Source organism: Dendrobates tinctorius, unplaced genomic scaffold (genome assembly GCF_039654945.1).
Source record: "Dendrobates tinctorius isolate UK_male_01 unplaced genomic scaffold, ASM3965494v1 ptg000019l, whole genome shotgun sequence".
Taxonomy (NCBI): domain Eukaryota; kingdom Metazoa; phylum Chordata; class Amphibia; order Anura; family Dendrobatidae; genus Dendrobates; species Dendrobates tinctorius.
The window spans coordinates 59,430,210-59,447,647 of NW_027361687.1; the positions used below are offsets into that span (position 1 = coordinate 59,430,210).

General features: G+C 45.7%; 1 protein-coding gene across 5 annotated transcripts in view; it reads right to left on the reverse strand.

Moving 5' to 3' along the window:
• ARHGEF11 (Rho guanine nucleotide exchange factor 11) overlaps positions 1-16,615 on the reverse strand; it is a 173,290-nt gene extending 156,675 nt beyond the window's left edge. For 2 of the 5 annotated variants that reach the window (XM_073567075.1, XM_073567073.1), the window contains exon 1: positions 15,496-16,615. In XM_073567075.1, the coding sequence (XP_073423176.1) occupies positions 15,496-15,530 (35 nt within the window). In that variant the 5' untranslated portion in view covers positions 15,531-16,615. The remainder of the gene's footprint in view (positions 1-15,495) is intronic. The other 3 variants (XM_073567074.1, XM_073567076.1, XM_073567077.1) reach the window with 3 other exon arrangements.
• Between the last annotated feature and the right edge of the window lie 823 nt (positions 16,616-17,438).

Below are 17,438 nucleotides of genomic sequence, written 5' to 3' on the forward strand. Positions count from 1 at the left end.
GTGAGAGAGTGCAGATGCACAGACAAAGCTGTGAGAGAGTGCAGATGCACAGACAAAGCTGTGAGAGAGTGCAGATGCACAGACAGGGAGGACACAAGGAAAGACACAGCAAGGAAGGGAGCCACGGACAAGGAGAAAGGGAGACTGATAGACAAAAGTTCAGACAGAGAGACAGTGACAAAGACACAAGGACCAGGATATTCTGCCTCCTGGCAGGCGGACAGAGAAATGCTAGGCAAGGTACCGAGACACAGGAATACAGACTAAGAGCCTTCAGCGAAGGCAATACATAGGACAGGGCCTGGCTGGCTCAGCAGCAAGGAGCTGAGTTTAGACATTGCACAGGCAATGTTTCAGTGGGAGCGGGGAAACTAAATAGTCAAGGGCTCCAGGTGATTGGTCAGGGACAGATTACCCAGGTGCACCCTGACTGCATAAGAACCAGAGAGTTCAGGCGCCGCCCCCCTATACACACACAGTCAGGAAACATGGAGAGCAGAGGCACAGAGCTGGCAACAGACAGAATTCACAGCATGGCTTGACGCAGAAAGTAAGTTGGTGCGCGGGGGATGGGAGACCATGCAGGGATGCCAGCAGGGTTGTTACACATTGGAACAATCAGGACCCCATTTAACAATATCACAAGATCCCCAGTCTATAACAGGATTATGCCTCTGTAACCAGGGGAACCCCAACACCAGTCCCGCAGGAAGATTATTCAAATTTGTTCCTGGTGCAAGGAACCCACCTTGAGGAGGAACTCCTCTGAGACAAACATAACATTTTGAGCCAACGATGTCTTATCAATGGCAATGATATGGATGGGAGTCTCTAGCCTAACTGTCCCTAACTTTAAACTTGGACAGCAGAATAGAGTCAATGAAGTTCATGGAAGATCCACAGTCCACAAAAGCTGAAGTGGATGCGAAACCACCTCCATAACACAGTTCCACCTCTAACAAAACTTTTGGAAATGGTGAAAGTGGTACCTGAAAGTCTGGGTGACCTCCTCGACAATCACCCAGATTCGGCAGCTTGTTATTTGATGGACAAAAGGGGCAGTCCTTCCAATGTCCCAGATCTCCACTATAAAAACATAATTTCCCATCACGTCGTCACTTCCTCTCTTTCTCCTTGAAGTTGGTGGCATCAACCTCCATAGTCTCCGTGAATGGCATCACCTCAGACTTGGCAGGCAATACAGGAATCTCATGCTGGATAATTCCTCTCTCCCACAACCTCTGGTCCATACGAATGGCCTGGGTCATGGCCGCCTCCTCCAGGGAACTGGGTGGCGGATGGAGGGCCAGCGAATCCTTGAGATGATCAGAAAGTCCTCTCTTGAACTGGCATCTCAAAGCAGAGTCATCCCAAGACACCTCAGTAGACCACTGTCTAAACTCAGAACAATACCGTTCAGCATTGAGTTTACGCTGGGAGAGACCCATGATCATGTCCTCTGCTACCCTGACCTGGTCTGGTTCATCATAAATCAGTTCTAAAGCCTGAAAGAACCTGTCCACAGATGTACATTCAGGGGCAGAAGCAGGTCAGGGGCGGACCTACCGCCTGTGCAGCCCGTTCATTGAACGGGGGCCCACGGGGAGAGGGGGCCCCGCCAGCACCGCATGGCTAATTCATGGCTCCAACCGTCCCGCATTGCACTGAGCTGCCACGCCATGCCCCCCATCCACCTGACGCCATGCTCGCTGTCCCAGATAGATGCACCGCAGCCTGAAATAATGTGGCTCGGCTGTGTGTGTTCTGTGCGCGGGGAGTAGTCAGGGGTCACATGATCAGGGGCCTCCTGTCTATGCGGCTCAGCTGTGTGTGCTCTGTGCGCACAGGACCTGTGAGAGGGGAGGAGTCAGGGGGTCACATGATCAGGGGCCGTGTCTGTCTCTGTCTGTCTGCACTCTGCTGTGCTGGTTGTCATGGAGGGTGCTGGATGAGGTAAAGTTTCTGTGTGGGGTCAGGAGGGATTTACAGTGTGGATGCAGCGGAGCCGCGCGTGTACGAGGTGTATGGCGCGGCGCGTTGTACGAGGTGTACGGCGCGGCGCCGCATGTTGTACGGCGCGGCGCCGCGCGTGTACGAGGTGTACAGCGCGGCGCGTGTACGAGGTGTACGGCGCGGAGCCGCGCGTGTACAAGATGTACGGAGTGGAGAAGCTCGTGTATGGGGCGTACGGAACAGAGTCGTGTGTGTATGGAGCGGAGCCGCACGTGTACGAGGTGTAAGGAGCGGAGTCGTGTGTGTACTTGGTGTACGGAGCGGAGCCGCATGTGTATGGGGTATGCCAAGCCGTGTGTGTACGGAGTGGAGCCATATGTGTACTGGATGTACGGAGCGGAGCCAAGTGTGTACGAGGTATACAATGTGGGCTTTTCCCACAGACACAGGAGTACACGGCAGAGCCCCGAGGAGCACTTTAAAACTCGCACATGACGTTCCACTGGCAGTTATGTGCTGGAAGCTGACCGGAAATGAGGTAATTTCATGAGGAGATTGTGACGGAACCAGGAAAGCTTCAGATCCATCACCATGTCCTCCTCCGACATCACAGACAGCAGGATCGCCTTGGAATCAGGGATGCCGGCCATGTGAGCGGATCAGGATACGCCATTCACCGGGAGACTCAGGTGGGCATTACAATAGGAGCCGGGCTGCTATAGTATCTTTATAGAATCTCTCTGTTGCTTTCTCATTCTCTGTTCTGTCTTTCCCTCTCTTTTTTCTCTCTCTGTTCTTTCTTTCCCCTTTCTTTATTTCTTTCCTTCTCTCCTCTTGGTCTGGCCTGCTCTGCCTGCTCCAGGTAAGAGTACCAGAGCTGAGCAGGAATGAGGAACTGGGACCGAGGCAGGCATGATTTTTGGGTGTCTCCGTCCTGGGGGAGAACTGAAGCATGGCCTGGCTGCTCATGAATGTGGGGGGCCCTGGCCTGGGGAGAGCTTGTAGCATGGCCTGGCTGCTCATGAATGGCGGGCCCCTGGCCTGGGGAGAAGCATCACCTGGCTGCTCATGAATGGGGGGGCCCCTGGCCTGGGGAAAAGCATGGCCTGGCTGGCCTGGGGAGAAGCATGGCCTTGGCTGCTCATGAATGGGGGGCCCATGGGGAGAAGCATTGCTGCTCATGAACGGGGCAGCTCATGGGGGGAGAAGAAACATGAATCGGGCGGCCCACATAGGGGGAGAAGCAGCATAAACTGGGGGGGCCACATAGGGCGAGAAGCACTATTCCAAAAGTAGACCGCATATGGGGGAGTGCATTATGAAACAAAGTGAAACGGGGGTGCCTATATATATTACCTGGAGGCTGTCTTGGGCTATATATGTTATTTAGAGGCTATGCTGGGCTGTATATATTACCTGGAGGCCGTGGTGGGCTGTATATATTACGTGAAGGCTGTGCTGGGCTGTATATATTAACTGGAGGCTGTGCTGGGCTGTATATATTAACTGAAGGCTGTGCTGGGCTGTATATATTACCTGGAGTGGAGGCTATGCTGGGCTGTATATATCACCTGGAGGCTGTGGTGGGCTGTATATATATATATATATATATTACCTGAAGGCTGTGCTGGGCTGTATATATTAACTGGTGGCTGTGCTGGGCTGTATATATTACCTGGAGTCTGTGCTGGGATGTATATATTACCTGGTGTCTGTGCTGGGATGTATATATTATCTGGAGTCTGTGCTGGGTTCTGTATATATTACCTGAAGGCTGTTGCTGGACTGTATATATTAACTGGAGGCTATGCTGGGCTGTATACCATATTTTATTTGGAGGCTGTGCTGGGCTGTATATATTAACACCTAGAGGCAATGCTGGGCTAGTGGGCTATATATGTTATTTGGAGGCTGTGCTGGCCTGTATATATAATTTGGAGGCTGCAACTGGCAAATAATAAATACAGCCCAGCAGCACCCTACAGATATAGCCAGCCCTGCATAGCCTCAATATTAGATAACAAATAACTTTGTTGCCCTATGAAGGGCGGGGGGGGGGGGCGAAAAATTTCTTGCACAGGGGTCCACTACAGTCTGTGTCCGCCCCTGAAGCAGGTAAAGAAAAAGCCCAGGTTAGCAGCCCCTTCAAGAGCAATGAAATAATTATCCCCAAAGGATCTGGGTCTAAGGGAGAAAAATAGCTTACAACTTTCTCTGAATGCAAGAAACCTCTCCTACTCACCAAAGAAAGTATCAGGGAGCCTGACCATAGGTGCAGGAGAGTGTAAGGACACATCAGTGGGGTTAGATTGCCAAACAGTTGATTTAGTCATTGAACCCTGAAAAGATTTAACAGTGAGTAAGCTCTCGCTAGAATTGGTTGTGAGAAGAAGCAAGAGCCCTATGTTCCACTGACAAATCCTGCATCATTTGGGTCAGATTGGACACTTGATCCACCAAGTTACAAAGCAGATCCATGATCGGGGGAAGAAAAAAAAAAAAAAAAAAAAAAAAAAAGCAAAGTCCCCTTAAATGTATAAGTCAGCTATAATGTCATGCTACTGCAGTGCAGTATAGCAAAACCTCCAACAGGGAGTGCTGGTGAGGGAAAAGAGGTTGCACACACAGCGTAGCAACACAAGCACCACCAGGTGACGAAAGAGTGGTCAGATGAGCCAAGTCAGAAACAGTTAGGAGCAGAAGTAACAGAGGTCACAGCAGTACATGTGATCAGAAACAAGCCAGGGAAACAGTAACGGTCAATAGCGGATAAGACAAAAGACAGAAGCAAGTCCGAACACAAGCCACGTCAAAACCAGGCAGTCAACAAACTTACAGGCAAACACTGAGTCAGGACAGACAGAGGGAATAAACAGACACGGGGGGCAAGTCAGGGATCACAGTAGGACAAATCAGGATATACCATAGCCAGATACACACGCCGAAGGCAAAATTATAGCTGACACCGCCTGCAGGATGCAGCGGAGCTAAAAAGCAAAGCTGAAACCTGACTGAGGCTGAGAAAAGTTAACCCCTGAAATGACCAGACCCCCCAGACATGGAAAGACAGGACTCAAAACCTGGTCTGGATCATGACACTATCCCTCCGCAGCCCCGCTCTCCATCCGTGTCCCGCTCTATCCCTCTGCAGCCCCACTATTCTTCCAAAGCCCGCTCTCCATGCGTCATTCTGCTCTATATCCGTGTCCCGCTCTCCTTTGCAGCTCCACTCTCCACCCGTGTCCCTCACTTTCCCTCTGCAACTCTGCTCTCCAGCTGCCAATGGACGGGGCTATGTGGAGTGGGCGTGGCTTGATACATACACACAGATTATATATATATATATATATATACACACACACACATACACACACACACACAGTAAATAGCAAAAGTGCTTGATTTTTACTAGCACTATCCGACAATATCATCTATGAAAATTAGAATAGTATCCCTTTAATATTCTTTCAATCTTTCACTAAGGGACGAAAGTTTGCTGCCAAGTTTTTCCAAATGCTATTAGCTATTCAAAAGTCCAAGAAAGCTGAGTGTGTGAATAATGATGGTTATACTGATTGTGACAAAACTTTCCCAGAAACGATGGCAACTCTGAATCTGGGGATGCGAGAATATGCATGAGGGAAGGCTGACAGGAAGCAGCTGAGGAGATGATTACAAAAGGGAGAAATCTCTCAGACAGGGCGTTCTCATACAGCGGCCCTCCATGACAGACCGTCCCGTGTATACAACTACATGGACCTTTCCCATAACATAACCAGGGACTTTCCAGAGGACCCAGAATTAGAGTTGATCCTCTACCTAAATAGAGTGCAAGCTCTGTGACAGAAACCATGCCGGCAGAATGTTCCTATTAGACAGGGGAGTATTACAGCGACAGGCAGCTGGAGAAAAGCAAATTTAAAGGCCAGAAGTGCCCCTAAAAAGAGAAGTCTATACCCATAACAGTCAGAGAATGCAGCTGCTCTCCAGCCTTACAATTTCAGAAAACAATTACACCCGTCAGACAATGAGAAACGCATGCCCTACCATGCAGAAAAATAACCAGGCCCCGGCTGACGGCAGCCATCCCAGGGGTGTCTGGCACCAAAATGAAGTTACATTAAAAAAATACACAGATTCATCCAGGAAAAAAGGAAAGGGATGAGTCAGCCGTACGGAAGCACAGCCGGTGCGTTATATGATTTTAATACTCCAGTGGCAGTGTGACAGGCCGCGTTGAGTGCCTCAGTACATTCATATATTCTCTTACTACAGACGGAGCTTTATGAGGGAACTTATATGACTGTACTATCGCACCGCCAATTCAATTTATCACTCTGTATATACCTGCACAGGACTAGAGAGGTACTACTGAACCACAGATTTATTACTCTGTAGGTACCTGCACAGGACTGGAGAGGTACTACTGAACCACAGATTTATAACTCTGTAGGTACCTGCACAGGACTAGAGAGGCACTACTGAACCACAGATTTATTACTCTGTATGTACCTGCACAGGACTGGAGAGGTACTACTGAACCACAGATTTATAACTCTGTAGGTACCTGCACAGGACTAGAGAGGTACTACTGAGCCACAGATTTATCACTCTGTAGGTACCTGCACAGGACTAGAGAGGTACTACTGAGCCACAGATTTATTACTCTGTAGGTACCTGCACAGGACTAGAGAGGTACTACTGAACCACAGATTTATTACTCTGTAGGTACCTGCACAGGACTAGAGAGGTACTACTGAACCACAGATTTATTACTCTGTAGGTACCTGCACAGGACTGGAGAGGTACTACTGAGCCACAGATTTATCACTCTGTAGGTACCTGCACAGGACTAGAGAGGTACTACTGAGCCACAGATTTATCACTCTGTAGGTACCTCAGTACCTGCACAGGACTAGAGAGGTACTACTGAGCCACAGATTTATAACTCTGTAGGTACCTGCACAGGACTAGAGAGGTACTACTGAGCCACAGATTTATCACTCTGTAGGTACCTGCACAGGACTAGAGAGGTACTACTGAGCCACAGATTTATCACTCTGTAGGTACCTGCACAGGACTAGAGAGGTACTACTGAGCCACAGATTTATCACTCTGTAGGTACCTGCACAGGACTAGAGAGGTACTACTGAGTCACAGATTTATCACTCTGTAGGTACCTGCACAGGACTAGAGAGGTACTACTGAGCCACAGATTTATAACTCTGTAGGTACCTGCACAGGACTAGAGAGGTACTACTGAGCCACAGATTTATAACTCTGTAGGTACCTGCACAGGACTAGAGAGGTACTACTGAGCCACAGATTTATCACTCTGTAGGTACCTGCACAGAGCTAAAGCGATACTACTGAAGCACGGATTTATGACTCTGTAGTTACCTTCACAGAGCTAGAGTGGTGCTAGTGAAGGCTACGACTGACAAAGTGGAAAAAAAAAAAAAAGAAAAATAACAGGTGAAATTTTTAGGGCTGGTGGTTATGTTTTGGGTTTGTGAACGAAAACTATATTGGAGAAAACTTGCCTCCATGAAAAGTCTATGAGGATATGTGTCAAATCGATCAGATTGTGCGGCAGGAAGCGCGGCTCATTGTGCTGGGGCTTACCCACTGAGAGTTATTTTTAAGGCGACCCTACTGTTTTCTTTGAAATCCAGTTCTATCTCCTTCTCGGGAAGCTCCGAAATAAACAGGAAAGAGAAGGCTTAAAATGGAAACCACTTTAATGGGACTGGGGAAAAAAATCAGCAGCGCTACAAGCCCACCCTGACCCTAATTATGCACTTATTTTCTTGATGACTACCCCCAATCATCCTCCCTCAACAACACTTTCTAGCGTTTCCGAATTTTCTGAACACAGTGCATTCCGAGATTTTAAAAAACGGCAGACAGCTTACCGTCACGGTTAGGGTGCAGGGAGTGCCTTCCAGTGATCGATTTAAATAGGGTGTCCAGAAATTTTTAAAAAAAAGTGGCTGCTTCAACAAACAGTGCTACCGCCTGTCTACAGGTTGTGCGTGGTATAACAGCTCATTGAAGTGAAGGGAGCTGAGCTGCAATACCACACGCAACCTGTGGAGATGTGTAGCGCCAATTCTGAAAGCGGCCATGTTTTTCCAAAGAATCCCTTTAACGCAGCAAATTATCAAAATAAAAATTAAAAATAATAGTCAGTGGCACAATTCAGTTTTCCACACAAACTGTCGCCCTGGTATGACTGGGCTGATGTTTTGTATGGTTCTGTAAATTTGCCTTAAGAGTGCCATAGGATGCATTCACAGTGTAGCCGTTTTGGCGAGCAATATGTGAGGGCTATGGTGGCAGGATTCAACAGGTCACGTAGGCCTCATTTATGAAAATGGTCTTTGTTGCTCATAGTAACCAATAAAATCGCAGCTTTCAATTCATATTCTACGCCTGAAAAATGAAAGCTGCTCTGTGATTGGTTACTATGAACTGATATGTTCCACGTTATCCTGCCACCATACCCCTCACATAACACTATCTGTGGGTCCACTGGCAGCTGGGGTACAAAATAATTGACATGTAGAAGGTTGGGAAAGACATGTCAGCATTCTTCCAAACAGCACCACACAGCTCCACGGTTTTTGTGCTGTATTGCAGCTCAACCCCATTTACTTTAATAGGGAATAGGAACAGTGTCTATGGACAGGTGTGGCCTAGTTTCTGGAAGAAATCAGGCATATCTTCTAAATTTGGACAATCCCTTGAAATACACTACTGTAATGTTTTATACGAGCCTGGCCTACTCTAGGGTAACTCAAGGTCGTTTAGTGTGTATGTGGTCAGGACACCCCTCAAACGCCAAGTTCTGGTGTATCTCCATGACATTTGGAGGGCTACCATGACCTTTTCGATAGTTCTAAAAACGTGTGAATGTCACATAAATGAGAGAAGATGGGGAGCAATTCCTCAAACCCAAGAAAATGGCGACCAGCAAAGATGTGGGGGCCTGGGCGGCTCCAGAGAGCGATGCGGCCTGGGCGGCACTAGAGAGACTGCAATACTAGCACACAAGAACACGGTGGCAATACTGGCATCAGAGAATATGGCGGTGATGACCATGAGTAACCCCGGATGCTTGTTTATTTCCTTGAAGCCATACTGGCTACCTAAGCTCGTATTATATGGCTTCATAAAATATTCAAAGTCCTATAAAACATGACAATGCCGGTGAGAGTTAGACTGCGCCAGAGAACTACACCGTGTTGGGTCTGTGCTGACAACATACACTGTCCCTGGGCCACTAATCCTTGGCATCAGCACCATCTCCCATGAATCCACTTTCTAAATACAATGTTATTGTTCGGAGTCCGCCCGGCGACCCACTGCTAGGTGTTTTTTCAAACGGTAACGACCTGTGCTGCAATCTGCCTTTACAAAGCAGAACAAAGGCACCAATTGTCAGGAGCTCCATAATACAAGAAACCAGAGGGGAAAGGGTTATCAAATATTAATATCTTCCACCTTATGTGTTACAGTACCACATCACTGCCAGGACCAGAGATGGGCACTCGTGTGTAAAATATCAGCTGCACAGCGAGCCCATCATTCTAGAGCTATAAACTCAAGGGATTTTAAGGGTACGTTCACACAGAAATATATATGTTTTATATGGATTTATTAGCAGATCTGCGTCAAAATCCATGTAAAAGAAACTGTGACAATACCCTGGTAAAAAAAAAAAAAAAAAAAAATTTACGTGAATTTCGGAGCAGATCCGTTTCAAAATCTGAACCAAAGAGTATTCTAAACTTTTTTGGCTGTGAATTTTTAAGCAGATCTGCTCCAAAATCTACGTAAAAAACTTTATGAGGGTACTGTCACAGTTTCTTTTACATGGATTTTGACGCAGCTCTGCCAATAAATCCATGTAAAAAAAATATTGTGGGAGAAACATCACACTTTGGGGGTGCTCTCTGCAAAGGAGACAGAACGACTGCACCGTATTGAAGGGAGGATGGATGGGGTTATGTATTGAGAGATTTTGGCCAACAAACTCCTTCCCTTAGTAAGACCATTGAAGATGGGTCGTGGCTGGGTCTTCCAGCAAGACAATAACCAGAAACACAGCCAGGACAACTAAGGAGTGGCTCCGTAAGGCTGGGTACACATTGCGTTTGTGGGCAGCGTTTAACGCATCCATTACACAGCGGCATTAACGCTAGGTAACGGATCCATTAATGCACCCATAGACTGCAATAGACGAGCGCATTGCTAACGCATGCCATAATTGGCATGCGTTAGCGATGTGGCATCATTCTATGACGGACCCTCGGACACGAGCTGCAGCATTCGGGGGTCTGTCACCGCTAGCAGATAGGGAAGCTGCGCTAGCGTGATCGCTGAACGCGGTCACAATATGACTGTTGCGTTAATGCAGTCCGTCAAAGCTATGCGTTGAACGGACAGCAGTAACGCAATGTGAACCTAGCCTATGAAGCATTTCAAGGTCTTGGAGTGGCTTACCCAGTCTCCATACCTGAACCCAAAAGAAAATCATTGGAGGGAGCTGAAACTCCATGTTGCCCAGCGACAACCCCAAAACCTGAAATATCTGGAGAAGATCTGTATATAGGAGGCAGCCAAAATCCCTGCTGCAGTGTGTGGAAACTTGGTCAAGAACTACAGGAAACATCTGACCTCTGTACCTGCAAACAAAGGTTTCTGCACCAAATATTAAGCTCTGTTTTTCTATTGTACCAAATACTTATTTCATGCAATAAAATGCAAATTATTTCATGTAAAAATCATACAATGTAATCTTCTGTTTTTTTTTGTTTTTAGATTAATGTCTCTCACAGGTGAAGTGTACCGATAAAAATTACAGACCGCTCCATTCTTTGTAGGTGGGAAAACTTACAAAGATTGGCAGTGTATTTATCTATTTTATTCACTTATACAGCGCCATTAATTCCACAGCGCTTTACATACAGTATCATCGCTGCCTGTCCCCATTGGGGCTCACAATCTAGAATCCCTATCGGTAGGTCTTTGGAATGTGGGAGGAAACCAGAGAACCGGAGGAAAGCCACGCAAACATGGGGAGAACATACAAACTCTTGCAGATGTTGGCCTTGGTGGGATTTGAACCCAGGAACGCAGCGCTGCAAGGCTGCAATGCTTACCACTGAGCCAAAATGCTGCAGCAAATACTTATTTTCCCCACTGATTAGATAACTCTCAACCTACCAATTATTCAGCTCACTGCTCTCAACCCTCCATATACCGCAACGCTCGGTTCTTCCTAGATGAGATAGTTGCTACCAAAATTATCTGGAAACGGCTTATGCTCCCGATGAACAAAAGGATCAGGAGATTGAATTTCAACCGCCTGATGCTTATGTGACCAACATAATCTCTCAGGGGACAAACCTGAGACCCCCCCACACATTAGATGGTGGGCCGAGCCTGACAAAATCAGAGAGTTGGCCAACTTATCTAATGAGTCCTCCATGACTCCTCAGACAGCAGCCTCTCTCACCAAGAACAAAAGGATTACTAGTCCGAAAATGGACATACTGGATCCTTATCTCCCCTGACCTCATCTCTCTGGGAAAGTCAGGAGACCTCCATACACAACAGACTGTAGAGCGAGTCTGCCAAGATCAGAGGCAGTCTAGTCTAAAATTCTGGTGACAGGATCAGCCAAAAGAATATTCATGTGTTTTCCTGACTCCTTCAAAGACAGAACTCTGAAGAAAGAAAGGGTCTAGCAGGGACTTAGCCTAAAACTCTGATGGAAGGTCAACCAAAAATGTGTATGGTGGTGTCCCAACTTTTCTCTGACACCAGTTGTTGGGAAAAAGAAGCTATAAAACACATATGGCAGGGTCAGCAAAAAAAAAAAAAAAAAAAATGTGTATGGTGGTTTTCCGACTGATGACAACAGATCTTAGAGGAAAGGGCTCAACAAGGGGCTTGGTCTACAACTCTGGTGGAAGGGTCAGCCAAAAATGTGTATGGTGGTGTCCTAACTTTTCTCTGATGCTAGCCATTGTCAAAAATAAGGGACTTGGTTATAAACACTGGTGACAGGGTCAACCAAAAAGTATGTATGGTGGTTTCCTGACTCAAATGCCAACGGATCTCAGAAGAACCAAGGGGCAAAGTCTACAACTCTGGTGAAAGGATCAGCCAAAAACATATATGGTGGTGTCCTAACTTTCCTCTGACGCCATTTGGCAAAAAAAGGATCTGAGTTATAAACACTGGTGGCAGGGTCAGCCAAAAAATGTGTTTGGTGGCTTCATCACTCCGATGGCAACAGATCTCAGAGAAAAGAAGGGGTCAGCAGGGCTTAGGGCCCCGTCACACATAGCGACGCACCAGCGATCCCGACAACGATATGAACTTGTCAGGATCGCTGGTGTGTCGCTACATGATCGCTGGTGAGCTGTCACACAGACAGCTTCACCAGCGATCAGCACCAGCGACACTGGGGTAACAAGTGACGCACGTCGCTTAGTTACCCACTGTGTACCTTAGTTACCAGCGCGCTGGTAACCAAGGTACACATCGGGTTTCTAAGCGGCGCACGGCACTTAGAAACCCAATGTGTACCTTGGTTACCAGCTCCCTGCACCAGCGCGCTGGTAACTAAGGTACACATCGGGTTTCTAAGCGCTGCGCGCCGCTTAGAAACCCTGTGTTTACCTTAGTCCCCAGTGCCAGATCGCTGATCTCCCGCCTTTCACACGCAGCGATGCGTGCTGGCCAGCGGGAGACCAGCGATCAAAAAAAAATGTCCTGGCCATTCCAGGACGATCAGCGATAACCAGCAGGGGGGCCGGTCGCTGGTCAGTGTCACACACAGCGATCTCGCTGGTGAGATCGCTGTTGCGTCACAAAACTTGTGACGGGGGGCTTTAGTCTACAACTCTGGTGGAAAGGTCAGTCAGGTCAGTCAAAATGGGTATGATGGTCTCCAAACCTTTGCTCTGATGCAAGATGTCAGCCAAAGGAGAAGGTTGGTTATAAATACTGAAGGCATGGTCATCCACTCACTGATGGAGGTTCTGAACTGGAGACCTCTCTCAATTAACTATAATAATAATCTTTATATAGCGCTAACATATTCCGCAGCGCTTTACAGTTTGCACACATTATCATCACTGTCCCTGATGGGGCTCACAATCTAAATTCCATATCAGTATGTCTTTGGAATGTGGGAGGAAACCGGAGTACCCGGAGGAAACCCACGCAAGCACGGGGAGAACATACAAACTCCTTGCAGATGTTGTCCTTGGTGGGATTCGAACCCAGGACCCTAACCACTGAGCCACCGTGCTGCCCATGAAAATATCTCATGAGGGTAAAGGGGGCTTCACACAGAGATATCACTAGCAATATCGCTAAAGCGTCACCGATTTTATGACGCAGCAGCGATATTGCTAGCGATATCGCTACATGTGATACTTACCTCCGACCGGCTCCCCCGCTGGCTATCGCTGATCGCGCGAGAACATCCTGAGCCGTTTCTTGGCGGCGGCTTCCTGCTGGTGCTGACGAGCGACGGGGGCGGAGGACGTTATTATTGCCGCGTCTGACAGGTAAGCAACGACCGCTGCTGCATCGCTAGCGAGATCTGCCTGTTTGGCAGCTCATTAGCGATGCACCAGCGATCCTGACCGGGTCGTATCGTTTTCGGGAATCGCTGGTGCATCGCTAAATATAAAGGGGCCCTAACTGAAAAAGTGTTAAGGGGTCGTCTAAGCTACCCAATATAAGTCTTCTGTAGAGTACTGTAAAATTTAAAAGGGAATGTTCACATTTGGTGGTTTCTGACTGCCCAAAGAGACCACATGTTGGGAAGCTGACAAATGGAAGGAGAATTTCAACTATTAGGCCATGTGCACACATTGAGTATTTGGTGAGTTTTTTACCCCAGTATTTGTAAGTCAAAACCAGGAGTGGAACGGTCAGAGGAAAAGCATAATAGAAACATTTGCACCACTTCTGGATTTTTCACCCACTCCTGGTTTTGGCTTACAAATACTGGGGTAAAAAACTCACCAAATATTCAATGTGTGCATGTGGCCTTACAGCAAGATACATAAACATTGAAGACTCAACCAAAAGTAGAGGCAGAGTCCCAAGGTAGAGGTCATACGAAAAACAGCTGAGCAAAGCAAATATAAAGCCCCTTCTCCCACAGGGAGGTGAAGGCGAGGCCACCACAGCATTGAGTGAAGTCGGGGGCTTCCTGCACATTAAAGTAACCAGAATACCTGGTCTACTGAGCACTTGGACATGTCCCAGCAGGCCATACCTTTCTGAGAGAGACACCTAGAAAATTGATATTGACAACCCCTCTTCCCAATAGCTGACAATGAGTTATTGTTCCCTGTAAAAAAAAAATGGATTGAGGTCAACTTTGGTTTAAGTGAACCAGGGCCCAGTCATTAAAAATAAAAAAATCTATACGTAGAGACCCCGCAAACGAGATTAAGTTGATGGCGGTCTAGTAGCAGAGCTCCCTCTAAACGCATTACCCACCCCGGATAACACAAGCTTTGCACGCCACAGAAATAGGAGATTTGGGTTTTTACGTTATATGCACGGAAGGATCTTATCTAGGGATCTTATGGAGGCCACAGATCATCCTGCTGCTAAATCACAGATGGTGAGGAAATGGAGACTTCTGGCTATATATCACCATGAAAAAAATATATTCATTCATTACGTTTTTTCTTTGCTCTGCCCTGTATTAAAGTAAATTATGCTTGCATAATCACTCAGACGCCTAGGGAAATGGATTTTAAAAAGTACAAAAAGGTAAGCCACAACACTTTCACACCCTATTCTTTTTTCCCCTCCTCCGTCATTCCAAAAAGTTCCAACACTTGTAAAAAAAAAAAAAAAACCCCGTTTTTTTCCCCAGTTGTGTTAATAATATATATATATATATATATATATATATATATATATATATATATCCAGAACACAAATCCAATAAATGTATATTTTGTTATTATTCTATGCACAAAAATAAAAATACACAAATATTGCTTTTTAATTATCCTGTTTCCAAAATGTTGAAAAATTTAAAAAAAAATAAATGCAATTTTTCCAGCATCTAAAAAAAGAAGAAAAAAAAAATCTTAATACAAAAAAAAAATTAAAAAAAAAAATAAAAAAAAAAAATCCATCTTTGTTCAGTTGTTTTGTTTACAAAACACTGTAGGAAAATATATATATATAAAAAAAAAAAAAAAAAAAATACAAAAAATAGATTTTCCACTTGAATGAACCCTGCTTAGATAACCAGGCTAATATTATTGTATCCCTAAAGAAGAGGGAGGAATTAACCTGTCACATATAATAAGGAGCTACGTCAAATCATTGAACGGTTCCGGTCACACCATGTAATAATGTAGAGATTTTAATTGACATCCCCTTTTATAAGCTTCAATGTAAATATTGAGCGGAACATGGGAAACATTTTATAGGAATAACTATATTGTGCAATTATAAAATAAATAAAAAAATTTATTTTTGTACCTGTCGATCGAGGTCGGAGGTGAACTGATGCTCATTTTTATCCCCAAATCCAGTGTCTTGTCTCCAAGAAGGAAATATTTTGTTAAAAAAAAAAAGAAAATAAACTAGAATTTGACGATTTCACTGCGTACAATGAACGGTTAAAGGGATAAACCAATCCATCTTCTGCATTCACTTCATTTCTGTTCCGAGCCAAATAAACACCGGCTCTTTCGTTTTACCCAAAAATAAAATAAAAAAAATAAAAAGTAAAAAAAAAAAAAAAAAAAAATACTACAGCCCCTTATGTTCAAGCCTAAACATTATACTCAGTGGCCAAAGATGGACATAAAAAAATAAATAAAATAATTTGCTTTAACAGCTGTTGTGATGTTGACAAGGCAAACTTTTAACCCCCAACGTTCAGAATGACATGTCACAGCGGTTTTCATCCTCTGCTGAAATTACAGATTATAATCCTCGGGATGGTCCCATAAAAAAATAAAACAATAGAATAAGTTAAATAAAAATAAAAAAGCAAAATGAGCAGCAAATAAAAAAAGAAGAATACCAAGGCATCTGCACCAGTGACCACAGCAGAAGCAGCAATGCACCACTTCGCCGGTGGGTAAAGAAGGCTCCTTGCAGCAGTAAATTTTTTTTTTTTTTAATCTTGCTTCCTTTTAAGATAATTTCTCTTTCTTAAAGCAGATCCAGTTTTGGTAAATCCAAGAGGCCGGTTAGATCCTCAGGCTTTCCAGGAGACCCTGCCCAGCATGCACCATCCTTCCCAGAGTCTGTGCACTCCTCTTCCCCTTTCCACATCCAACAGGAAGGGACAAAAAAAAAAAAAAAAATTAAGTACAGGGTTGTATTGCAAATTTTTTTTTTGCAAGGCCCAGATTTAGCAGCTGAGTGCAGAGTATAGGTAGCCTGAGATAGATAAGAGAAAATCAGTTATTTCTGCTTCCCTGTCCCCTCCCTCCTTCCTTTCTTTCTCCTCTTTTTTTTTCTCTTTCTTTCTTTGCCCTCCCCCCTTGTGCATAAATCCAGGCAGGAGCTGCAATAAACACAGGCTGGGCTGTGCTGCTCCCCTCCCCCCTTGCCTGCTGGGCTGGGCTCTTCCCCCCTCCCCTAGCTGGCTCCCTTCCTCCCCATGCTCCTCTCTGTGACTGAGAGCTGGGAACACACACTGGATACAATGTATCACTTATTTATAAACAAATGTGCCAACGTTCTAATGACTGGTCACGTGGGGCTCCAGACATTCAGGGGCCCTGATGCCATCATTTCTCACTTATGGCCACCAAATTAATTCATTTGCCTCAGTAGTCCCATAACACAGAAAGGGTCACGTAAATAATCGCCCTGACTTCCCCCCTAAGTCATGGAAATCACAATAGAAACGTAAAAAATATAAAATAGATTTTAAAAAGGCACAAGTTAAAAAGTATATGAAAATTGGACAATTAAAAAGGTAGAAAAGCCAGATTTATTTATTTATGGTGGGGGGTAGTTCCATGATTTTCCACTTCTAGCCTGGTTTGAAGTCACATTGACTTGAAAAGCTTCATCTCCAGGCACAGTCAGTGGAGCAGAGTGGTTCTGGTTTCCCACCGAAAAACTAGACCCTTTTTTACCTAAATTTCCTTCCAGTAAGCCCCCTCCCCTACTAATCAGACTGGTGCTGTCTCTAGTCGTACAGGGTCACATGGTCAGGGCATTTGCAGCTGAATAGATTGTGAGCTCCTGTGGGCAGGGTCACTATTGCTTTGTGAATGGTTGCTATTTGGTGGCTGACTTTGGGGGGCCACAGGGGTCATCATGGAATCACAGAGTGTAATCCATGCCCCTTGTATATCATCGAGTGATTACACTGTCATCCAGTCACAAAAATTGACATTTACCGGGGTATACACGTGCACTGAATTGATACTGCCAGTGGACCATGAGACCAAATCATG